Here is a 25,942-nt window from a genome sequence, read left to right as displayed (position 1 = left end):
CGATGTTTAACTTTTTGTAAACATTTCACTGATTTTTGCTCTAATTTTTTCCGCTTAAAGTTTATCAAAAAATATTGTTCCGCCCAATTTAGGGGGTGGGGGGAACTATAAAATGAAATAGAATTTTTTGTTTTATCGATTTTCGCCGATCAATGTGGTCATCATAGAAGGCTGTGAGTGGTATCATTGGAAACTACGTCCAGCGTGAATATAGTCTTTGTATTTTTTTCCGCAGAGTTATCGATGTTTGTGTTTTGTGAACATTTCATTGATTTTAGCGCTGATTATTCAAAAACTCCTAGTTTTACTCAATTTTAGCTAACAAAAGGACTGCTGATGTTAAATCTGACAAAAAAGTGTTGGTGAACTGTTCGATCCTATTTTTTTGCTGAAATTGTCATTACTAAAAGCACTCAAAATTCGTTGCACCTATTGGTGGCATGCATTGTAAACAAGTCAATCGGGAATGCTCTCAATTTCTAATTTGAGGTAAACAAAGAGCCAAACAACTCCAAAAATTATCAAATTTTTTCTGAATATATTACTTTCTATTCAAAAACAGGTTTGATATTCCAAACAGTGAGTTGCCTTGCATTACAAGCGCACTTTGGGATTTGCAAAAGAATTAATTTTTCTGTACTATTTCAAGCCGCTGAAAATTTATCAAAAACTATTGTTCCGACCCAACTTAGTGCGGGGTACCATAAAACCAAATGGGTGTTTTGTTCAATCGATTTAATCCAATCAATATAATCATCATAGCGAGCTGTGATAGGTATCATTAGGAAATCCGTCCAGCGTGATTATATAAAAATTTTTTCAACTTCAAAAATGATCAAACTTTTTCCTAATATCTTATTTTCTATTCAAAAACAATTTTTATATTCTCAACAGTGAGTTGCCTCGCAATATTTCCCGCTTAAAGTTTATCAAAAACTTTTGTTCCGACTCAATTTAGTGGGGGGAAATGTATAATCAAATAGGTTATTTCTGTTCAACCATTTTTCTCCAATCAATATAGTCATTATAGAGAGCTGTGAGTGATACCATTAGAAAATCCGTCCAACGAATATTTAAAAATTTTTTGGAATATTTTTTCCCACAGAGTTATCGATGTTTTTGTTTTGTGAACATTTCACTGATTTTCGCTCTGATTATTCAAATATTCCGTAGTTTTAAGCTATTTTAGAAAATTTTGCTAACAAAAGGTGTTAAAATTGTTAACAAAAGTGTCGTTGGTTTTACTTCTAACATAAGTGTCTATTGTTCGAGCCTAATTTTTTTTAATTCAGCCATTTCCAAATTATTCAAACTTCCTTGCACCTATTGGTGTGTGCATTGTAAACGAATCAATCGGGACGCTCTCAATTTCTAATTTGTGGTAATCAAGGAGCCAAACAATTCCGAATATAATCAAATTTTTTCTCAATATTTTATTTTCTATTCGAAAACAGTCTTTATATTCTCAGCAGTGAGTTGCCTTGCATTACAAGCCCACTTTGGGGTTTGAGAAAGAATTTATTTTTTTGTACCATTTTTCCCGCTTAAATTATATCAAAAATTGTTTTTCCGACCCAACTTAGTAAGGGGAACTGTAAAATCAAATAAATTTTTTGTTCAATCGATTTTCACCGATCAATATAACTACCATAGAAAGCTGTGAGTGGTAGCATTAAAAAATCCGTCCAACGTGAATAGTTTATAATTTATTGGAATATTTTTTTCCGCAGAGTCGTCGATGTTTGTGTTTTGTGAATCTTTCACTGATTTTTGCTCTGATTTCTCAAATATTCCGTAGTTTTACGCTATTTTAGCAAATTTCGATAACAAAAGGTGTTAAAAATGTTAACAAAGTATTAGGGTTTTAATTCCAACAAAATTGTGTTGTTGAACTGTTCAATCCTATTTTTTTGCTAAAACTTTTGCTAATTTTTTTTTAATTCAGCCATTTCCGAATTCAATCAAATTTCTTTGCACTAATGGTGGCGTGCATTGTAAGCAAATCAATTGGGAACACTCATAACTTCTAATTTTAAGTAATCAGAGCCAAACAACTTCAAAAAAGTCAAATTTTTTCTGAGTATCTTGTTTTTTTATTCAAGAAGAGTTTTTATATTCTCAATAATGAGTTGCTTTGCATTACAAGCCCGCTTTGGGATTTGCAAAGAGATAATTTTTCTGTACTATTTCTTCCAGCTTGAAAGTTTATCAAAAATTATTTTTTCGACTCAACTGATTGCGATGAACCATAAAACCAAATATATTTTTTGTTCTATCGATTTTGGCCAATCAATAAAATTATCATGGAGAGCTGTGAGCAGTATCATTAGAACATCCGTCCAGCGTGAATATTTAAAAATTTTTTGGAATTTTTTTCCGCATAGTTATCGATGTTTATGTTTTGTGGACCTTGCGTTGATTTTCGCTCTGATTGATTAAATATTCCTTAGTTTTACACAATTTTAGCAAACAAAAGAGCTGTTGGTTTTACTTCTAACAAAAGGGTGTTGTTGAACTGTTCGATCACATTTTGTGGCTGAGATTTCCGCTAAATTTTCTTAAATTCAGCCATTTTCAAATTCAGTCAAAAGTCTTTGCACTATTGGTGGCGTGCATTGTAAACAAGTCAATCGGGAACACTCTCAAACTTTAATTTGAGGTAATCAGACAGCCAGACAACTCCAAATATAATCAAAAATTTTCCGAATACCTTATTTTCTATTCAAAGACAGATTTTGTATTCTCAACAATGAATTTCCATGCATTTTAAGCCCCCTTTGGGGTTTGCAAAAGAATTATTTTTCTGTACCATTTTTCCCGCTTATGGTTTATCAAAAATCTTTTTCCCGTACAACTTAGTTCGGGAACAATAAAATCAAATCAATATTTTGTTCAATCGAATTTCGCCGATCAATATAATTATCATAGAGAGCTGCGAGTGTTAACATTAGAAAATCCGTCCAACGTGATTAGTTAACATTTTTTGATATATTTTTCCCGCAGAGTCATCGATATTTATGTTTTGTGAACATTGAATTGATTTTTGCTCTGATTTCTCAAATATTCCGTAGTTTTACGCTATTTTAGCAAATTTTTATAACATAAGGTGTTAAAATTGTTAACGAAGTATTAGAGTTTTACTTCCAACAAGAGTGTGCTGTTGAACTGCTTCATCCTTTTTTTTTGCTGAAACTTCTGATTTTTTTTTTCAGACATTTCCGAATTCAGTCAAATTTCCTTACACATATTTGTGGTGTGCATTGTAAACAAGTCAATCAGGAACACTCTCATTTTCTAGTTTGAGATATTCATAGAGCCGAACAACTTCAAAAAGAATCAAATTTTTTCTGAATATTTTTTTTTTCTGTTCAATCGATTTTCGCCGATCAATATAATTATCACAGAGAGCTGTGAGTGGTAACATTAGAAAATCCGTCCAACGCGAATAGTTAACATTTTTTGGAATATTTTTTTCCGCGGAGTTTTAACGATATTTGTGTATTGTGAACATTGCATTGACTTTCGCTCTGATTGTTCAATTATTCCGCAGTTTCACACAATTTCAGCTAACAAGAGTTGTTGGTTTTACTTCTAACAAAAGTCTGTTGTTGAACTGTTCGATCCTATTTTTTGCTTAAGTTTTTGATAAATTTTTAAATATTTAACCATTTCCAAATTCAGTTATAATTTTTTGGACTTACTGGTGGCGTGCATTGTAATCAAGTCGATCGGGAACAATCTCAAATTTTAATTTGAGATGATCAGATAGCCAAACAACTCCAAATATAAACAAAATTTTTCCGAATACCTTATTTTCTTTTCAATACCAGTTTTTGTATTCTCAGCAGTGAGTTCCTTGCTTCACAAGCCCACTTTAGTGTTTGCAAAAGAATTTTTTTTCTGTACAATTTTTTCCAGCCTAAGGTATGTCAAAAATTATTTTTCCGACCCATTTTTGCAGGGGGAACTATAAAGTCAGATAAGTTTTTCTGTTCAATTGGTTTTCGCCGGTCAATACAATCATCATAGAGAGCTGAGTGGTATCATTAGAAAATCCGTCAAGCGCGAACATTTCAAAAAAATTTTGGAGTATTTTTTGTCCGCAGAGCAATTGATGTTTATGTTTTGTGAACATTTACTGATTTTCGCTCTGATTGTTCTAATATTCCGTAGTTTTACGCAATTTTAGCCAACAACAAAATTGTTGGTTTTACTTCTGACAAAAGTGTGTTGTTGAACTATTTGATCATTTTTGCTGATATTTCCGCTAATTTGTCATAATTTCAGCCATTTTCAATCGGGAATACTCTCAAATTTTAGTTTGAGATAATGAGATAGCCAAACAACTCCAAGTATGATCAAAACTTTTCCGAATACTTTATTTTCTATTCAAAAACAGTTTTTATATTCTCAGCAGTGAGTTCTCCTGCATTACAAGCCCACTCTGGGGTTTGCAAAAGAGTTAGTTTTTCTGTTCTATTTTTTTCAGCCAAAAGTATGTCAAAAATTATTGTTCCGACCCATTTTATTAGGGGGAACTATAAAGTCGAATAAGTTTTTTTTTCAAATGAATTTTGCCGGTCAGTACAATCATCGTAGAGAGCTGAGTGGTATCATTAGAAAATCCGTCCAGCGCGAACATTTCAAAAAATTTTGTGGAGTATTTTTTGTCCGCAGAGCTATTGATGTTTATGTTTTGTGAACATTTACTGATTTTTGCTCTGATTGTTCAAGTATTCCGTAGTTTTACGCAATTTTAGCTAACAACAAAATTGTTGGTTTACTTCTGACAAAAGTGTGTTATTGAACTGTTCGATCATTTTTTCGTCTGAGTTTTGCGCTAAATTTTCATAAAGTCAGCCATTTTCAAATTCAGTCAAAATTCCATGCACCTATAGGTGGCGTGCATTGTAAACAAGTCAGTTGGGATTACCCTCAATTTCAAATTTAAGGTAATCAGATAGCCAAACAACTCCAAACATAATCAATTTTTTTCTGATTATCTTTTTTTCTATTCAAAAATTCTTTTTATATTCTCAACAGTGTGTTGCCTTGCATGTCAAGCCCACTTTGGGGTTCGCGAAAGAATTTGATTTTCTGTACCATTTTTTCCTGCTTAAAGTATATCAAAAATTATTGTTCCGATCCAACTTAGTGGGAGGAACTATAAAATCAAATCAATTTTTTGTTCAATCTATTTAATCCAATCACTATGATCATCATAGAGAACTTTGATATGTATCATTAGAAACTCTGTCCATCGTGAAGAAATAAAAATTTTTTCAACTTCAAAAATGATCAATTTTTTTCTATTATCTTATATTCTATTCAAAAACACTTTTTAGATTCTCAACAGTGATTTGCCTTGCATTATTTCCCAAATAAAGTTTATCAAAAAAAATTTTGTTCCGACTCAATTTAGTGGGGGGAAATGTAAAATCAAATAGGTTATTTCTGTTCAATCAATTTTCGCCCATCAAAATAATTATCATAGAGAGCTGTAAGTGGTAGCATTAGAAAATCCGTCCAACGTGAATAGTTAACATTTCTTGGAATATTTTTTGCACAGAGTTATCGATGTTTATGTTTTGTGAACATTTCACTGATTTTTGCTCTGATTTCTCAAATATTCCGTAGTTTTACGCTATTTTAGCAAATTTTGATAACAAAAGGTGTTAAAAGTGTTAACGAAGTATTAGGGTTTTACTTCCAACAAAAGTGTGTTGTTGAAATGTTGAACTCTATCTTTTTGCTGAAATTTTTGGTAATTTTTTTTAATTCAGCCATTTCCGAATTCAATCAAATTTCCTTGCACCTATTGGTGGCGTGCATTGTAAACAAGTCAATCGAGAACACTCTCAAACTTTAATTTCTGATAATCAGATAGCCAAACAACTCTAAATATAATCAAAATTTTTCCGAATACCTTTTTTTCTATTCAAAAACAGGTTTTTTATTCGCAACAGTGAGTTGCCTTGCATTACCAGCCCACATTGGAATTTGCAAGAGAATTAATTTTGTGTACTATTTTTTCCCGCTGAAAGTTTATCAAAAATTACTGTTCCGACCCAACTTATTGGGGTAACCATAAAAACAAATATGTTTTTTGTTCAATCGATTTTCGCCAATCAATATAATCATCATAGAGAGCTGTGAGAGATAGTCATTAGAAAATTCGTCCAGCGTGAAAATATAGAAAAAGTTTTGGTATAATTTTTTCCGCTGTTGAGTTATTGATGTTTATGTTTGCTGAAATTTTCATTGATATTTGCTCTGATTGTTCAAATATTTAATAGTTCTACACAATTTTAGCTAAAAAAAAAGTTGTTGGTTTTACTTCTAAGAAAAGTGTGTTGTTGAACTGTTCGATCCTTTTTTTTCGCTGAAGTTTTTGCTAACTTTTTTTTTAAAATTCAGCCTATTCCAAATTCAGTCAAAACTCCTTGCACTTATTGGTTGCTCATTGTGAACAAGTCAGTCGAGAACACCCTCAACTTCTAATTTCTTTTTTCCACAGAGATATCGAGGTTTAAACTTTTGTGAACATTACACTGATTTTGGCTCTTATGGTTCAAATATTCCGTCGCTTTACGCAATTTCTGCAAAATTTGCTTGAAAAAATGTGTTAAAATTGTTAACAATAGTGTTGTTGGTTATGTTTCTAACAACAAAAGTGTGTTGTTGAGTTGTTCGATCCTTTTTTTTGGCTGAAATTTTCGCTAATTTTTTTTTGAAACTCAGCCATTTCCATATTCAGTCAAAATTCCATGGAGCTATTGCTGGCGTGCATTGAAAGCAAGTCAATCGGGAACACTTTAAACTTCTAATTTGAGATAATCAATGAGCCAAACAACTCCAAATATAATCAAAACTTTTCCGAATATCTTATTTTCTATTCAAAAACAGTTTTTTTATTCTCAACAGTGAGCTGCCTTTTATTACGAGCCTACAATGGGATTTGCAAAGGAATTAATTTTTCTGTGTTGTTTTTGCACACTTGAAGTTTTTTCAAAAATATTTGTTCCGGCCCACTTTATTGGTGGGAACTATATTATCATTTTGTTGTTTTTTGTTCAGTCAAAATTCACTGATCAAATTAAATGTCGTAGAGAGTTGTGAATGGTATCTTAAGAAAATCCCTCCAGTATAGAATATGCGGAAAAAATCTTTTTTGAGTTTCTTTTCTGTCTTTTTTTTCTTTTTTCCACGGAGTTATCGAGGTTTAGATTTTTGTGAAACATTAAATAATTTTTGCTCTTTTTGTAAGAAGCCTCCTTAGTCCTCGTCGTTTATATTGAGCTTTGCGTGAAAATCTCGATATGATATCATTCTGAACAATTGCGTGCTATCAGTACACAAACGGCAATGGCGAGGCTAGGTTTGGTTTAATAGTTGTTTTTTTAAAAAACAAAAAAAATTGAATTGTAATAAATCAATGTCTTTTCTAAATCATTTTTGCATTTTTTTTGTTCGTCAATGCAGAAAAAAACGTTAAATCGAAGCGTACTAATGGCGGCTCCAATTGGTTTCCAAATTTTTTATTTGGAGAAAACTATATAGTTCTTTAGTCGAAAAATTACGGTCGTTTTGACTTTCAAAAAAAAACAATTTTTCAGATAAAAAGCAATGGATTATTGAGCTTCCCTGCTTTTTTCTCTGTTTGGCCAATTTTTAGCTTAGGGTTGACCAAAAACGGTTCAAGTTTTATTTCTAAAAATTTGATTTTTAACATTTAATGCGGTTTTACCTTTTAACTAATTGTGCTTCTGCATCGAATCTACAAGTTTTCACAAAAATTTTTTGATTGACAGTTCAGAAATAACATTATGTTATTGGCCTGTTAGAAGGTTCAGTTGAACGCAGCAATTATTCAGTAAAAAGTTAATAGCTAATTGATAAACAGAAGAAAATATTTTCTAATTTCACTAGATATCTATTTTTTTCATGATTTTGAAAGCAATTGTTTTAAAAAAATGCTCAGTCTTTTTAATTTTGCATTTTACTGTTCGTCTTTGTCTATTTTTACCTAGTTTCAAAAACAACTTGCTGCGTGTCAAATCATCGGTGTCAGAAAAAGGTTTGATTGAAAGAATTGAATGTTTTTACTGCATCGGTTATATTTTAGGGGCTTCCATACAGGTTTTTTTCAAAATACTTTTTCAATTGTTGATTTTTGTCTACTTATCGTTATTTATGTAGACGTAAGACATATTTTGAAAAAAGACAGATCTCAATCTTTTTAGGAAAAAAACATTATCGTTGCCGTCAGTTGGTACTAATTGTTTTTATGTCTCTGGAATTAATTGTTTTCGAAGAAACAAAAACGTTTCCTTAAATAGTCTTCCTGGTTTTCTGGCAAAAAGTTGGTTTGACTTTTAAATTTTGTTTTTGTCTGCCGTTCTTTTTTTGGTCGAATCATAAATTCTAGACAATTTCAGGTAATAGCGGCTTCCTATCGAAGAACCAAGGAGCCCGTTTTACTGATTTATTTGTTAGATAAAAATTTTCAAGGCTTTGGAATCAATTGTTTTTACAAAATATATAGCTTTTTTTTTATTCAAGTCGCTGTTCCTTTTTGTCTAATTTTTACTAATTTTTATTAAATATGGGTTGCACATCAAGTTTTTAGTGTTGAGCAAAGGCACAATTGAACATATCAAAACTTTTAGTGCATTGCGTTTTGTATTAGCGGCTTCCATGCAGATTTATTCTCATTTTTTTCGTTTTTGATTTTCTTCTAATTATCATTTTTTGTAGACGTATGAAAATTTCCAAAAAAATGCATCTCAATGTTTTTGTTGAGAAATAAAAGAACCTGTTTTCTGAACGTGATTTGCTAGCAAATATTTTTATGTCTCCGAAATTATTTGTTTTCCTAATGCAAAATGTTTTTTTTATTTTTTTTTATTTTCAATACTTGTTACATAGTCTCATTATTGAAAAAGAAAATAACTCACTATTCTTGTTCAAATAAAGCCCAGTTCATCGTATCGGATTAGAATACGGTTTTAACGGCTTCGACGCCATATTTTTCTAAAAATTAGGGAACCATTGTTTCGTCTGATTTTGTCGTATTTTGTAGACGTACGACATTTCCCGGTTAATGATGACAAGTTTCGAAGTTTTCATATTGCGGAGTGAAGGACTATAAACCTTTTTAAACATTTGAATTGGTATAGAAAGGTATTCAGTTTTTAAAAATATTTGTTTTCAGGAAAACATAATCTTCTTTTAACTGTGTCGTTTTCGTTTTCTGTGCACTTGTTACCGAGTCCCATTAAGGACTGTTTTCATGTTTTTTTCTTCTGAAGAACAATTTTACTTGTTTATTTTATGTTTTATTTGACGTCATTTTTGTGATTGTTTGTCTTGTCTGGTAGTGTTATCTCATCGGTCCACTAATGTTGCATTATTATCTTTCGAATTGCCTGGAGTTGGAAGCAGTTTTTTTATTATTACACCAACTATTTTTAATAAAAATTGAGATTTTTCATAAAGTTTTCTATCTTTTAATTTGGTAGACAATTAAACGAAAATTTTGGTTAAGCGGTGTCGGAACTTGATGTGCAAACGCTCATTACCACGTCTCCTTGTTCCTTTTTAGAATATAACCACAGCCTCATTTTAACAGCAACTAACTTTCTCCTTTGTTTTGTTTCCATTGATTCTATAAAAAATACACTTCTGCTTGCTTTATAACAATAACTGAGCGAAAGCGCATTTTATAAACACCAATTAAGAAAAAAACGTTTGAAAAGTTTTTTTTGAAGAGGCAAAACTGACAGAAGAAGTTATTTCAATTTTTAACGTAAGTTAAAATACCTAAATTTTAGCGTTACATATGCAATTTTTTTTCCTGAATTGTGAATTTAGCAGAAAATTTGTAAATTTTTACCAAAAGATACACAATGAATATATAACACTAACACAGGAATTTTTAAACTGTTTTCAGAAAAACCAAACTAGCAGGAAAGCCAAAACTTCTGCAAAGTTAAGAATAATTTGCCGCAATAACAAAAAATGAGTGGTGTTTTAACTCTATGAAATTGAGTTTTAAGTCCCCAAAATTAATCCAATTGACATAAATGTATCATATGATATTGTGGTGAAATATTAATTGCTGATGTGTTTGTTGCCAGCAAGTTACTTAATCGCTGATCGACGAGACGGAAGAGAACACTAAATGGCTTTTGTCGTTACAGCTTCACGAAAACGGAACACATCAACATTTTTCTTCAGTTCAAAGTCTCCCGTTTCTCGACAAGTGGTCCTTATTTGTCTATTTTTGGGAATTTATTTTTCAGCAAAATCTCTTCGGTGCCAATATCTAGAGTAGGGCAGCAAATCGATTTGTCGAATAGGCTCTTGTTGCTGTCCTTGTTTGAAATATATACGTTTAAATATAAAATTTTTGTTATTCATATATCTGTAAATTTCAAACTAAATTAAAAGTCAAATTCAAAGAATTAGTAGTTTTGTATTCAATTAGGCGGTGAAATTTCGCTATATCATTAGGATATGACAACAATGTGTTTCTCCAATGTTAATTATTTCCTCGAAAATCTGCAGCCGGCATAGCTAATTGCCCGCCCAGTGAAATGAAACTTGAAACATCTTGATAAGAAGCATATATTAAAACTTGACAAATCTTGATAAGATCTTGGTAAGATATTCTTGGTAAGAAAACGTCAAGATATGTACGGACATGCGAGATCTTTGCAAGAAACTCAAGAAATAAGATCTTGATAAGATAAACAAGAAAGAATCTTCAAGATCTTCGCAATATTTGTCAATTATAGGGATTTGAAAACAAGAATTAATAAGATTATGCAAGAACTGTCGGAAAATTTTCTTTAGTCGATTAAAAAAAATCGACATTGCGATTTTCCAGTATGATCTTCGCGCCTCTCATCAACAAAGTAAATCAAAAACATAAATCAGTTAATACAAATGTTTACAGCTACGGAAAAGGAGAGCGTGAAAGTTTACGTTACCTGATCTAATATCGGACAGTTTCCCATGGTACCCAGTGAACATACACATTGTGGTCGACTTCAGAAAATGTGGCATCTCTGAATTTGTAGTTTTTGGATCGAACAAGAATTCGTTCACCCTGAGTCCCATCGCAATGTCAAAAATGCTGTGTTTCGTTAACCTAACTTCAGCCTTCACGCCAATTAAACTGTCGAAAGTGCTGTTTTTGTCCCTAAACAAAGTGCGAATGTTAGCGTTTTGCATTTTTTTCACTCTGTGAAATTTCACGTGTCACATTATATCAATTTTGAGAAAAACCTCTCAAATTGACAGAACGGCATCTACCTCTTGTCTCGTAGAAATTCTAGGTCAACAATTAACCAATGAAACTACTTTATTCCTACGCCAACCAATAACTTCTATTTTGCACATTTTCAGATACCTTAATTGAATTTGTTCAAGAAGTTCAACGAGAAAACCGTACTACACATAAAGATGAACAATTTAGACAATCATCATTTGACTTTCTTAAACGCTTAGTAGCGACAAATAACGCAGATACTATCAATTCAAGCTTAGAAAAAGTTGCGAGACACGAAACAGAGGGATTAACAACTTAATTCAAGTTAAATTACAATTGCAGTACGGACTTACCAGAAGCAGACACTCAAGAAATGCTTATATTCTTAGCATGGTCTATACAGCACTTTTAGAGTAGTATAGTACGCCAAACTCCTAGAAGTTCCACAACATACTTATGATAAACAGTGGTTTCCAAAGTTTTATATCTGTATGAAAGAAGTATCATCAAAAATTCATTAGAGATACGCATAGATGAATCTGCATCTAGTATCAAAAATTTCTATAAAGAAAATCAGCCCTTCACGGAGGACAATGCATGTTTGAACAAATATATATAGCGTTATTGTAACAGCTGCTCTCCTGTCAAAATCAAGGAAAACTTCACACCGCCCTGTTCGTTTCAGCGGTTTCAAATCTGTCCGGATATTGTGTTTTTGCAGTTAAATTTGTGAACTGTATTATCCGCTATATTGTAGAAATCCGTTGCATTAATTTTGGTAGTTTTTCAAGCTCTGTTTACACTGCCTTACATGTCAAATTAGCATCACTGATTGGTTGTAGATAAAGATGTCGACAGAATTTGAACACTTTTCCATAACGTCAGTTTTTCAGTGTAAATTTGATGTCATGAGGTATGTTAACCATGGAGAAGTTTAGTCAAATGTTCTGTATCAATAACAGGTTGATTTGCAATCCAATCGCAAAGAATCTGATGCAAATTGATAGTGAATTCCGTCTTCTCTTCCGAATGAAGCTTCAAATTCGAAATTCTACAAATTCAGTGCATTAGCCATAACTGTTGATGACGGTATTGAAAAATTCAGAAATTTCCTATTGACTATTCGCCAGTTTCGGGGAGAGAAAAACTAAAGCTGTTTTAACTATTTCACGTGAAATTTGTTCACTTGTAATTTGTGCAAAATTGGCAACACTACTTTGGTGGTAGCTGCGGTAGTTGAGTTGGAGGTATAGTTTAACTTCATGAATGACGATTGTGTACTAATAATAGTTACTAAATATAAATGTTGAACAAAATGAACAAATCCGGTTGCCTTCGGTAGAATGTGACATTTAATTTCGCTTGTCATGCTATTTGCTATTTACCTTTAAGGCTTGAATTGGCCTTGAAGCGCAATTCAGTTTGGTTGTTTAGTTAGTAAGCTCAGCCGCCACATCGCCGGCCCTGTTTTCCATGGCGAAAACATCCTTACCAGGTAGTACTGGGGCGAGCTTCACTACTGGTCTCTTGTACACTCCGTCGTTCGTTTGAACTATCGCTGATCGAATCGCACCGTCGGACCCATCGATGGTCTCCGTAACTCAACTTAGGTTGTAACATCCACGTCTTTTGCTGTTTATGGTCAACCAAACGAGATCACCTTCTTTAAGGGTTTCATTTGCCGTAGATCGCCATTTTTGTCGATTACTCAGAGTTGGCAGATATTCTTTACGAAATGTGTCCCATATGAGATTTGCTTGGGGTTGTCTTTGTCGAAAGAGATAATCATTAAATTCCTCTGCGCATGGTAGGTAGGGTAAGCAAGCGTTCCTGTTGCCGAGCAAGAAGTGATTGGGGGTCAATGCTTCTAAGTCATTAACATCTGAACTGACCGGAGTCAACGGTCTTGCGTTAAACGTCTGCTCTACAATACACATCGTAGTTGAGAGAACGTCCTCTGTGACTGATCTGTTCCCCAACACTGAGTACGTTGTTTTTTTGCAACTTCTCACCAACCGTTCCCATACTCCACCAAAGTGAGGTGGTGCGGGTGGGTTGAACTTCCATCTGATCCCTAGTTGAATTAGATGTTCTTCGATTCCTTCTATGTTCCATGCTGCAACATACTGTGTAAATTCTCTTTCAGCTCCAACGAAATTTGTCCCATTGTCACTGATGATGGAACTTGGTCTGAGTCCAACTTAGGTACCACTTCTATATGCACCGCTCTCATAGTTGGACCAGTAAACAGACAACACCATCGTTTTTCGTTTCTTCGCCCAATCTTCACAATGAAAGGGCCAAAGTAGTCAACTCCCCCATCTGCGAAGGCTGTTGAAGCTTCTAAGCCCTCTTCGGGTAGATCTGCCATTAATCGTACTATCGCTTGTGCTCTGCTTTTTCTGCAGGTAACACACTTGTTCTTGATTGATCTTAAGACGTTCCGTATGCCTAGTATCCACATCTTCCGCTAAACGATGTTTCTTACATGCTCAGTGTCTTTGTGCTGATTGTCCTTGTGCTCATATCGCAAGAATAATTTAACCGCATGATGTTTCCAATGTAGCAAAATTGGATGCTTTGCATTGATGTCCAATTGATTTTTGCCTATTCTGCCTTTGGCTCGAATAAGTCCTTCTTTATCTAGGAAGGGGGGAATTGTAGAATTTTGCTGCTTTTGTGTATTTCCTTTTCAGTTTTGAGAGATTTCATCTCTTCACCAAACTGCTCTTGCTGTAGTAACTTTAAGATTATTGTTTTTGTTTTTTCTCTTCCTTCAATGCTGACTACGAGTGTTGCTGATTCGTGTTTGTTCAAAGCTTGCTGTACGTATGCCTTTGTATTCAATAGTCTGTTGAAGTTACTCAATCGTTCCCACTGAATAACAGCTTTCTTTTCCTCAGGCTGTATCATGAAGACTGATGAGGGTATATTCCCTTTATCTAATGCAAAGATTAGGTTCGCTTGCTCTGGCCATTCACTTTCTGGTTGTTTCAACCAGGCCGGTCCATTGAGCCACTCACTTCTCTTGAGTTCTTCAATGTTGATCGCTCTGGTGTCAATGTCCGCTGGGTTGTTGATACCGCTCACATGTTTCCATCAGTTGTATACAGTATCTCAGCCACTCGATTGGCCACAAACACTTGTTGTTTACGATGGGAACTGTGTATCCACTGCAATACTGCAGTTGAGTCCGACTAAAAACTACAATTATTTATCTTGATTTCATGTTCCTTGGCTATCTGTTCTTTCAACCGCACTGCCATGACTGCCGCTTGCAAATCCAATCGGGGTACTCAAAGATGTCTCATCGGTGCCACTCTGCATTTTGCAATGACAAATGCTAGGTCAGCTGAATATTTTTGGTTGTGAACGTAGATAGACCACTGCACACATCATGTCCTCAGATGCGTCAGCAAACACATGAAGTTCGGTTTTATCCCTCCCCTGTTGAAGTACCTTCTATCGATGCTTGTTTCAGCTACAATTGGAAGTTGTTCTTTCCATTTCAGGAATTATGCTTTGCCGCCAAGCTCCACTTCGTTGTCCCGACGTTGTCCATTCTTGGTCCAAATGCCTTTCAGAAGTCGTCTCATGTGAACACTGAACGGAGCAAACAATCCGATCGGGTCGAATACTAAAGATACAAATAACAAAATCTTCCTCTGGGTTATAGGTGCTTCAACTTCCTTGTTTGTACCTCTGAATACTTGAAGACTGTCATCAATAACAATCCATTGTAAGCCTAGCACTGAGGATCCCTCTGTATTGGGTTCCACTTCGACTTGCTTTGTGTTGCTGACTGACTTCAAGTCTTCTGGGATCGCTTTGGTAACTGCATCGTTGTTGCTTATCCACTTCTTCAGTTCAAATCCGTGTCGTCAGAGATGAGGTTGTAGTTGATTGAAGACTTCAATTGCTTCATCTGGGGTTTCTACTGATTTGATGAAATCGTCCACGTAGAAGTTGTTTTGTATTGCCTTTGCTGCAATTAGATACTCTTTTTCGTTGTCCAGTCCCACTCGCTTGAGAGCATAGTTTGCAAAAGTTGGAGACCTTTTAGCTCCAAATACATGACGCTGATATTCGTATATCTGAACAGATTCGTTAGTTCTTGGGCACCATAAGAACCTCAAGGCACTTCTGTCCTGTTCGGGAACTTGCACTTGTAGAAACATCGATTCGATGTCAGCTGTTAGGGCTACTGGTCTTGGTCCTTCACGAAATCTGAATATCGTTCCATGAGATCAAGTCCTGCTAGTAGCTTTTCTTTTAAGCATACTTCTTTGTACTGTGATGCAGTATTGCAAACACGTCTTACTTTGCCAGGCTTGTTCGGGTTTAGCACTGGATGGTGTGGCAAATACCATTGTTTCCCGAAGGTGCCTTTCACTTCGGATTTGTCCAATATTTTTACTAATACCCTTTCTACATTTGTATCTATTGACTGTTGATACAAACTTTTCACGTTTGGGCCCTCTGGAATCTTTTCTCCAGTGAGTAAAGCTGACCCAAGGCTGAGCTGTAGTTGTTCGGTAAGTTTGGAACTGTTTCACTCCACAGCCCTCCCACTTCGTACCGCTCGCCTCTGAGCTTCTTCGTACTCTCTAGCATCTTCTGTGCCTGCAGTTCCTTCTTTGATTGACTGACGACGTTCATTTTTGAGGCAAAGTTTTCTATGTCCCACCAGGTTTGGATATTCTCAGTCACTTTCACATCTTCAGTGAAGGCGAAATGACAAGCATTTTGTCTTCTTTTTCTCGTCATGGGTTCACTGACTACCCATCCTAGCTCTATTAGAACGGCGGAAAATTCACTTCGTGTTTCTCTCTGGTAGTCCAATGGGCGTTGTAACTAATAAGAATCTTGACCAAGGATGATGCCGACTTCCATCAAGTTGAAGCTTTTGTTGGGTAGAACACTCAAGTGACTGAAGCTGTGCTTCATCTTGTTGTAGCTGTAGTTTGTGTTCCTCAAGGAAATTGACGGGTGCGCAAAGGCTTCGATTGAATGCGCCTTTGATTGTAGTCTCTTTTTTTGAGAGGAACCTTTTCCGTCTTCAGATCCTTTGTTCCGTGTATACCAGCTATGTTGAGTGTCATATCGACGCCTTGAGCTCGTAACTTCTCTTGCACACTTTGATCGATGATGTTAACCGTTGATCCACTATCGAGGAAAGCATATGTGGTCACCCTGTTGCCACCACTCTGTATTGAGACAGGAACTATCTGAAGAAAACATGTAACTTCTTTACTCTGGTTGATTGTTGCTGCGCTTACGTTGACTGCGTGATTGCCCTCGTCCATTTGATTTCTGAGTGTAGCAATCGGTTGTGCTTCTTGATTCATCCATTGATGCCGCACGCATTGACTCTACAATCTTGGACTGCATGTCCTTTGCCTAGACATCCGTAACCTGAGCGTTGCTTCCTCACTGCTGCGTACCGATCATTCACACTCATGTTCTTGAATAGTGGACAGTTCCATATTTTATGAGTGCCATCAGCTAGCAGGCAGTGATCACTTTGCATTTGCTTGGTTTCTATCACATTCGAACTAGCACTGAAGTTCGATGTTTTCGAGAACCGTTTGTCTCTATTTGTGCTTCTCCGGTCTTCTTCTCTTCGCTCTCCCTTGAAAGCTGAAAACCCTTGGTGCACCACCACTTCTCTTTGAGAACTTGAGGTAGTTTATCTACTGCCATATACAGTGTCGAGCTTGATTGCAGATCTCCAATCTGCTTGTACTCTTTGAGCACATTCACAAAGTTCGCAACAATAACTGAGCAATTGATCAGACCTGTTGAGTTGTGAGGCTTCACCTGATTGCTTTGCGAAAACTCTCCAGTTGTGCATCAATGATCACAAGAGGCCTTCCAAACTTCCTCTCCAGAATGCTCCATGCAGAACCATAGAAATGTCCAGAATAGAGCATTCCAGAGATTGCGGACCTTGCCTTGCCTGTCAGTTGTGTTTTCAGGTGACTCATTTTTTCTGAGTCCGGTATTGACCGTTGATCCACTGTAGCAATGAACATACTAGACCCCAACGGCCATTCGATAGGGTTTCCGTCGAAGTTGTTCAACTTCAGCTTTGGTAGGTTACTACTACCTGAATAGCCAGTGTTGTATTGTAGACCAGCTCTGGGGGAAACGTCTCGGTCTTCAACACTTGTGGATTGGTCTCGTGAACTGCGATATCGTGAAAAGTGACTATACTTGTTCACTTCAGGGGTGGCTTCAAAGCGGGCTGTTGATCGATCTGGTGTTAGAAGGTTGTCGACCCTACTGGCCCATTCTGAGACACCTTTTTTCTTTGGGGTCCAGTTGAAGGGTGACTTGTCTCGAGCACTAACTGATTGGGAACGAGCATCATCGTTCTCTGATGCTTTTCTCTTCACTTTGCGCTCTAGCTCGCGCTCTTCCTCCTTGGTGCTTGGTTTCCAGTTCCTTGGTTTGCATTTCCAGTTCTAGCTTCCCCCTATTGAAACGTGCATGTTCTAATTGCACCTTAGTTTCGAATTCAACATCGAATTTCTTCATCCTTTCCTTCTTTGCTTTGCTGAAGAAGTTTCAGAAACATTCTCCTTCTCTTGACCACTTGCTGTTGCTCCATTTTGCTCTGTTTGAGCAACTGGGTTGTCCGTTGGGTATTTGTTATTGCTCTCGCTGTCGTTCACTGCTTGAGTTGTGTTGCTTTGCTCTGCATTCATTGATGGTTGCGTGGCTTTGCTTATATAGGCAAGCCAATGATAGTCCAAACTTGCTTTGCACTTTCTTGCTTCTTTCAGATGTTCTTCAATGAAGTTAGCTGGATAGGGCACAAGCTTGTTTTGAGGCTGCAGTTGCTTGGGTCTTTATTCCTCTAGAAGGCGAACAGTCTGTTGGTAGAGGACCTTTAGTTTGTTGGGTCGAATTGAATCTTCAATTATTTTGTAGCCAATCCCTGTTTTAGTGTTAACTTCTTCCACTAAACCTTGGAAATTCTTGTCGTACCTTTGAGCTGTTGTATGAAGTTCCTCTCTGCGGGTTGTGCTTAAGTTCCTTGGTTGATGCTTGCTTTTGCTTTGCTTGTTCCTTTTAAGCAAGGTCAGCTCTTCAACGTGTTTTTTGAATTGCACTCACACTTTTCGATCTGCCTCATTGGCCTTGCGCAGTTGATTCAATTGATTCTCTTTGGATGGTGCCTTCGGCACTCTCTTCGTAAGATTAAACAGCAGTTTGCCTTCCACTGTCCGGGTCGGCGGACCAAGTGTAACGGCTGCTCTCCTGTAAAACTTTGCACCGCCCAATTCGTTTCAGCGGTTTCAAATCTGTCCGGATATTGTGTTTTTGCAGTTAACTGTATTATCGACTATACTGTAGAACGCCGTTGCATTAATTGCTGCTCAATTACTCCTGATAACTAATTGCTCAGCTTTGCTGTATTACAAACTTTTTTCTCTCAAAATAACAAAGTAATTCAAATTGAAACAATAAAATTTTTGTTGAGTTTTGGTTAATAACTCAAGTTATAATTCAAAATTGCAAAATCCGCTATGTTCAGCTCTAGGTAAGTGTCCTAGCTACTGGTTAGGGCAAATAATTTCCGTCTCCGATTTCTTAATATTTTCGGAGAGTTTTTCCCGATAATCAAATTTTACAATTGTAACCAAGTTCGCACATTGTGCTTCTCATTGCACTCAATTGCTCAAAAACGCAATTTGTGATTCATGCTAGGCGTCGTTTAATCCAGCAAACAAACTTACTTTATGCTTTGCACAAAGTTTCTCTTTTTTAGGAACTTCGTTCCTTAGAAAGAAAGTTTTGAGATTATCAAATTTAATTCTATTTTCACAAGTCAAAATTAAGTTGAAACCGTACAATCACTAATATGATCTACAGAAACAAGACACGATAACAAGTAATTTACCACTCAAGAAATTGTGCTTCAATACACACTGTATGTCAGGTTAGTAAGACAAAATTTACAAGTTTGAACTAATTTTTGGTAGTTTTCAAGCTCTATTTATACTGCCGTACATGTCAAATTAGCATCTCTGATTTGTTGTAGATTAAGATGTCGACAGAATGTGAAAATTTTTCACTAACGTCAGTTTTTCAGTGTAAACTTGATGTCATGAGGTTTGTTAACCGTTAAAAAGTTTTGTCGAATTTTCTGTATCAATAGCAGGTTGATTCGCAATCCAATCGCAAAGAATCTGATGCAATTTGGTAGTGAATTTCGTCTTTTCTTCCGAATGAAGCTTCAAATTCGAAATTCTACGAATTCAGTGCATTAGCCATAACTGCTGATGACAGTAATGAAAAACTCAGAAATTTCCTATTGACTATTCGCCAGTTTCGGGGAGAGAAAAACTAAAGCTGTTTTAACTATTTCATGTGAATTTTGTTTACTTGAATTTTGTGCATAATTGGCAAAACTACTTTGGTGATAGTTGCGGTAGTTGAGTTTGAGTTATATTTTAACTTCATGAATGACAATTGCGTACTAATAATAGCTACCAAATATAAATGTTGAACAAAATGAACAAATCCGTATGGCTTCAGTAGAATGTAACATTAAATTTCGCTTGTCATGCTAATTATCTTTAAGGCTTGAAATGGCCTTTAAGCGCAATTCAGTTTGGTTATTGAGTTAGTAAGGTCAGCCGCCACAGTTATATTTCACGTAAAATCTTCCAAGTGACCTAAATCTGACCGATAAATCATGTGTTACAGGAAACATATCGAATTGTTTTTTAACTATAACAGCGTCCATACAAAACAGCAGAGACTATAAATTATAGCAAACAATCTCTTTAATGAAAAGTTGAAAACACCTAAATGGTCCCAAGGCAATGGTGAAAGAGTTCACTGACTTATTTTGTCGTGATAATAAGTGTTTGCTGATTTTCCTCTAGTTACTCTTCTTATACTCTAAACAATTTCAGGTAATTTTTCCCGAAAAGACACCTCATCTAATCTTAAACGTTTTTAGATCCATATTTGCTCATTGTTTAATAGAACTCATCTATGAGTTAATATTTTACGAAAAATCGTTTTTGATCCCTTTTACACTCCCTTGTTCGTAAACCTTTTAAACTGCATTCCGCCTGTGGTTGTGGCCCAATTAATGCTAAAAATGAGTTACGCAAAAACTGTTTTCATATTGTTTGAGATGTAGTTTTATTGATGCAGGACAACGAAAATCGACGAAGCCGAGGTCAGAACAAAAAAAACTAAGATAATTTGAGGAAAATTTGTCTCAACAAATTTCAGGTACCTTATTACCTTAATTCAAGTTAAGCTGAAGTTAAAGTAAATTTACCTTTACCTTACCTTAACAACAGATTACCTCATACTTCCAATTATAATAAGGTGTTTCAAACTGCGGATGATGCATCAATATTTACATCATAAAAAATTTGAGCAGCACTCTTTTGAAAAATGGTTCCTAACATTTTTGCAGCTTGGCTTCATAAAAATTTTCCTAACAAGAAAACTCAGAAAATGCCTAGTTAAAATTTGGCCATGAAGAACTGACAGGCACGATTGATAACAACAAACCAATTCAATTGGTGGTTTCTTCAAATTAATGGGGAAGTCCTTGATCAAAGCTTATTTTTAAGCAACAGATAAATCAAAAGTATGCAGATTTGTTGAAATGTTTTACCGGTCAACAAAACACTTTAAAAAAATAACAATAACTGTGTCCGTACGAAACAAGGCAAAAACAGCCGGGAGACTATAAATACAACCAAAATATTTTGTCCGGACTAACGATCTGTTGAATGAAAAAACTGTAAATACTCAAATGGTTCATGGCAATGGTGAATAACTCACTGCCTCATATTGTTGTGATAATAAGTGTTTTCTGATCCTTTTTTCTTGTTACCCTTCTTATGCAAAAAACAAAACTCAGATAATTTTAACTGAAAAGAACTTGATCTCTTCCTAAAAGATCAGGGATCCATTTTTGCTCATTGTATAATAGAAAACATCCATGAGTTACTCTGATAAAAAAAAGCGTTTTTGATCCATTTTACTCATGCTTGAAAATAGACTTTTTTAAATTTTTTTCATTGTTAGTGGCCCAAATAATACTCAAAATTATTTATACAAAGAATTATTTGTTTGATGAGTAATTTTCTTGGTTCAAGACCACAATAATTAGACTTAAGAATCTGATGTCAGAGCAAAAAGAATTAAGATAATTCACGGTAAATTTTTACCTTAAATCAGTTTAAGCTGAAGTTAAGGTGAATATAACATTTGCATTAACTAAACAAAGGCTATCTCATACTTCTAAATATAGCAAAATATAGCAAGGTGATTCAAATTGCAGATGATAAATCAATATGTACATCATAAAAAAATATTAAGGACTATTTTTTTGAAACAAGATGCCTTTTAATGTTGTGGCGTGGCTTCAAAAAGAATTGCCTTACGAAAAACACTCAGAAAAAGGGCTTTTTAATATTTCACCAAAAGAAACTGACAGGCACCGTTGATAACAAAACATTTCCGTCGGTTCCTTTTAGGAAAATCTGGGAAACTTCTTGGATCAAAAACTTAGTTTTAAGCATCAGTAAAATCTGATTGATCCTGATTTGCTGGTGTCGTTTACGATCTAGAAAACAATTTTAGCAAAAATTGAAAATTTGTTTTCCATAGTTCTTGTGATCTTAGTTCTTTTCATAACTGAGTTTCATTAATGGAACCACAGAAAAATCAAATTTAATTCAGATAAATTGTCTAACAAAACCTGATTAGATTCATTTTTTTCAGGCGCAAAACCAATTCTGTAAGAGAAATCGTGGACAAATATTAAAGAAATTGTACTTGAGAAACTTATCTGCAAAGTTTTCATTTGAATTTTTGAACAAATTTAGAGTTACTTTTCACTTAAAATACTTAAAGAAACCTAAACCTGAAGCAAATATCATTGGCTACAGGAAACAGAACAAATTGTCCTTTAACAAAAACAGTGTCTTTACAAACAAAATGCAAAAATAGCCGGAAACTATAACTAATAGCACATAATTGGACAAGTAATCTGCTAAATGAAAAACTGAAAACACTTAATTTGTTGGTCTAACGCAATGTAGAAGAAGTTCACTGACTTGTCGTAATATTAAAATTTTATTGATTCTTTTTTCTAGGAACTCCTCTTACAAACTAAACAAAGTTTAGAAAATTTTACCTTAAAAACACCTTATCTAATCTTAAAAATTCGCAACTCCGTTTTTGCTCATTGTATAATAGAAAAGATCTATGAATTAATCTTTTACAAAAAAACTTTTTTGATCCGTTTTAACCTTACTTATTCGTAAACCCTTTAAATTGCATTTCTTCTGTTGTCAATTTGTTTGAGCATTATTTTTTTTGATGCAAGACCACGTAATTTTGATTCAAGGATTGGTTAAAACGCATCTGCAAAGATTTCAACTGTTTGTTCGAACAAAAAATAGAGTTAGTTATAATTCACTCAAAATGTTTCAATTGACCTAGTTATGAAACGTATATGAAGAGTTACGGGAAACAGAACGAATTATGTTTTATCTATAACAGTGTCTTTCAAAAACGAGGCAAAATCAGCCGGCAGACTATGACTACTAGCACGAAAATTACTCCGGACTAGAGAAATTATAATTGAAAAATTGAAAACAATTAAATGGTTGGTCCTAGGCAAAGTAGAAGAATTTCACTAACAACAGTTGCTTTTACAAATTATTGGCAAAATTCCTTGATAAAAAATTAAATTTAAGCGTCAGTTAAACGAAAAATATCGAGAATTGGCTGTATGGTTTACCGATCAAAGAAAACAATTTTCGCAAAAATTTAATGTTGGATTTCATTGTTTCATGTGCTTTTAGTTTATTTAGTAATGGAGTTTTTGTTTCTTGGAACCCTAGAAAAAACCTGTTCATTTTATATTCATCTTTTTAGGAACGCGGCCGATTTTTCAAGAGGCATCTTGGAAAAAAATTTAAAGAAGAAGTGTACATGAAAAAAATATCTGCAAAATTTTTGACTCTATGTTTCAACAACAATAGAGTCAATTGTATTTGACGTCAAAATTTTCAAGTGACCTAATGTTGAAAGATATCTAAATGGTTACAAGAAAACAGATTGATTAAAGTTCTGACTATAACAGCTTCCTCACAAAATGAAGCAAAAACAGCCGGGACACTACAGCTAATAAACACAAAAATTTGTCCGGACTAGCAATCTTATTATTGAAAAAACGAAAACAATTAAATGGTTAGTCCAAGACAAAGTAAAAAAGGATCACTAACTTATTTTGTCCTAATAATAAGTATTTTCTGATTCTCTTTTTCTAGTTACTCTTCTTAAACAGTAAAAAAAATTCAGAAAATTTTATCTTAAAAAACACTTGATCTTACGCTGAAATTTGGGGTTCAATTTTTGCTCATTGTATAAGACAAAAAAAATGTGTTAATCTTTAACAAAAAAAAGATTTTGGATATATTTTAGCCTCACATGGTTTTAAATTTTCATAAAATGAAATTTTTTCAATGTTCTTGGCCCTATAAAACTAAATATGACGTATACAAATTTTTTCATTTTGTTTAAGGAGTAGTTAGATTGATGCAAGACAACTTAAATGGGATTCAAGAATCCGATCTCAGAACAGAAGCATTAAGTTATGTAACGGTAATTTTAACCTAACAAAAATCAGGTACTTTATCACATCAAATCAAATTCAGCTGAATTTAAGGTAAACATTATCTATTCTTTACCTTTGAAAAAAGTTTACCGTCTTGTTGCAAATATAGTCAATTTGCAGGTGATACATCAATGTGTACATCAAAAAATGATTGAGTAGCGTTGTTTTGAAATATGATTTCTAATACTGTTGCAGCTTGTCTTCAAAAAATTTGCCTTAGCAGAGACATCCAAAACAGTGTCTTCTCAAATTTTGGCCAACAATATCTGACAGGCATGACTGATAACAAACCAACTAAAACGGTTGCTTTAACAAATCATTGGGAAAAATCTTTGACAAATTTTTTAAGCTTAATCTTGGCTGTATGGTTCACCGATCAACAAAACACTTTCTCCAAAAATAATGTTGATTTTCCATGGTTCAGTTGCTTTTAGGTTACTTGGTAATAGCGTTTTGGTTTTTGGAGCCACAATAAAAACAAAATTAGCTCAGATAAACTGTCGGACCAAAAACTCATTAGAATCTTTTTTATCAAGCAGAAATCCAATTTTGTAGGATAAATAATAGACAAAAGTGTTTGAACCAATTTGTACTTGAAATAAACATCTGCGAAGTTTTCAACTTTTTGTTTGAACACATACAAAGAGTTATATTTTACGTAAAAGGTTTGAAGTAATCTAAATATGACACATATGTCATGGGTTGCAGGAAATAAACAAATAGTCTTTTAACTATGACAGCATTTATACAAAACTGGGCAAAAACAGCAGGGAGCGAATAACTATTTGCACACAAACTTGTCCGGACAACCAATCTATTGAATGAAAATCTGAAGACAGTTATATTCTTTAAGGTAATGGTGAAGAACTTCACTGACTTATGTAGTCGTGATAACGTGATAATAATTTTTGCTGAAATTTTTTCTAGTTAATGTACTCATACACTAAACAAATTTTAGGCAATTTAATCTAAAAAAAACACCTGATCTAACCTTAAAAGTTGGATGATTAATTTTGGGTTATTGTATGACAGAACAATTCTATAAAATAGTCTTTTACGAAAAAGTTTTTCTGATCCATTTTACCCTCATTTGTTTATTGACTTTTTACATGTCTTTTCTTTCAAAGTTCGTTGCCCAAAAAAAAATTAGAAATGAGGTTAAGAAAAAAGTTTTCATTTTGTTTGAGTAGAAGTTTTATTGATGCAAGACCACGCAAATCGAAATCAAGAGCCCATGATCAGAACAGAAAAAAATTTAAGAATAAGGTAATTTAAGGCAATTTCACTTTAAGACTTTTAAGGTAAATTTTAAACTGAAATCAAGTTAAGTTGAGGTTAAAATAAACATAACCTTTTTTATTACATTGACAAAATTTTACTTCAACTTATGTAAAGTAAGTTTATGATAAACTTATTTAGTATTTAAAGATATGTTGATTATTTTTTCTCCTTTATCTTGAATTTCATGAATTTCCGGGAAACTAACTTGCTTAATTTTAACGGTTTTTTGGTTTCTCCTTCCAGTGCTTGTAGTTTCGGAGCTGTTAAACTGTTTAAGCCCAAATTTATCACAGACATGACACCAGTTGTCTTTGAAAAAACTCATTTTATTAACGAGTGGTCATCAGGAAGGCCTCAACTGCTGCTCTACTCTCATATTAGGCATTTTTTTATAAAGGTCAAACATTTTTGAGAAAAATTGAACCTATCACCGTTTAGCCGGAAATAAGCGCTGTGAGTTTTCATGAAGAGACGAAACACAAATATGCAATGTCAAACGTTGTCTACTTAGGATTAATTAAGGTTCTATATAGATGCACATCAATATCATTCCACGGCCATTGTTGATGTTAAAATGGGCTGGCTGTTAAAGCAGTTTCCAAGCAATTGATTGTTATAATAGCTACAACTGATTGACACGGATCGTTTTTTCAAAGATGAAGCTTTTTTGCGATTAGTTGAAAAGTAAGACCTCCTGTCGCTTGGACCGTAATCAC

General features: G+C 34.4%; 1 protein-coding gene across 1 annotated transcript in view; it reads right to left on the bottom strand.

Annotated features, from left to right (window-relative positions):
- Positions 1 to 25,942, bottom strand: part of LOC142345732 (uncharacterized) — a 188,103-nt gene that overhangs the window by 15,701 nt on the left and 146,460 nt on the right. The window contains exon 3 of the mRNA XM_075398021.1: positions 10,995 to 11,206. Within this exon, the coding sequence (XP_075254136.1) occupies positions 10,995 to 11,206 (212 nt within the window). The remainder of the gene's footprint in view (positions 1 to 10,994; positions 11,207 to 25,942) is intronic.

This window comes from Convolutriloba macropyga, chromosome 9, assembly GCF_964194025.1.
Source record: "Convolutriloba macropyga chromosome 9, txConMacr16.3, whole genome shotgun sequence".
In the NCBI taxonomy this organism is placed as follows: Eukaryota; Metazoa; Xenacoelomorpha; order Acoela; family Convolutidae; genus Convolutriloba; species Convolutriloba macropyga.
This window is presented reverse-complemented; position numbering and strand designations above follow the sequence as displayed.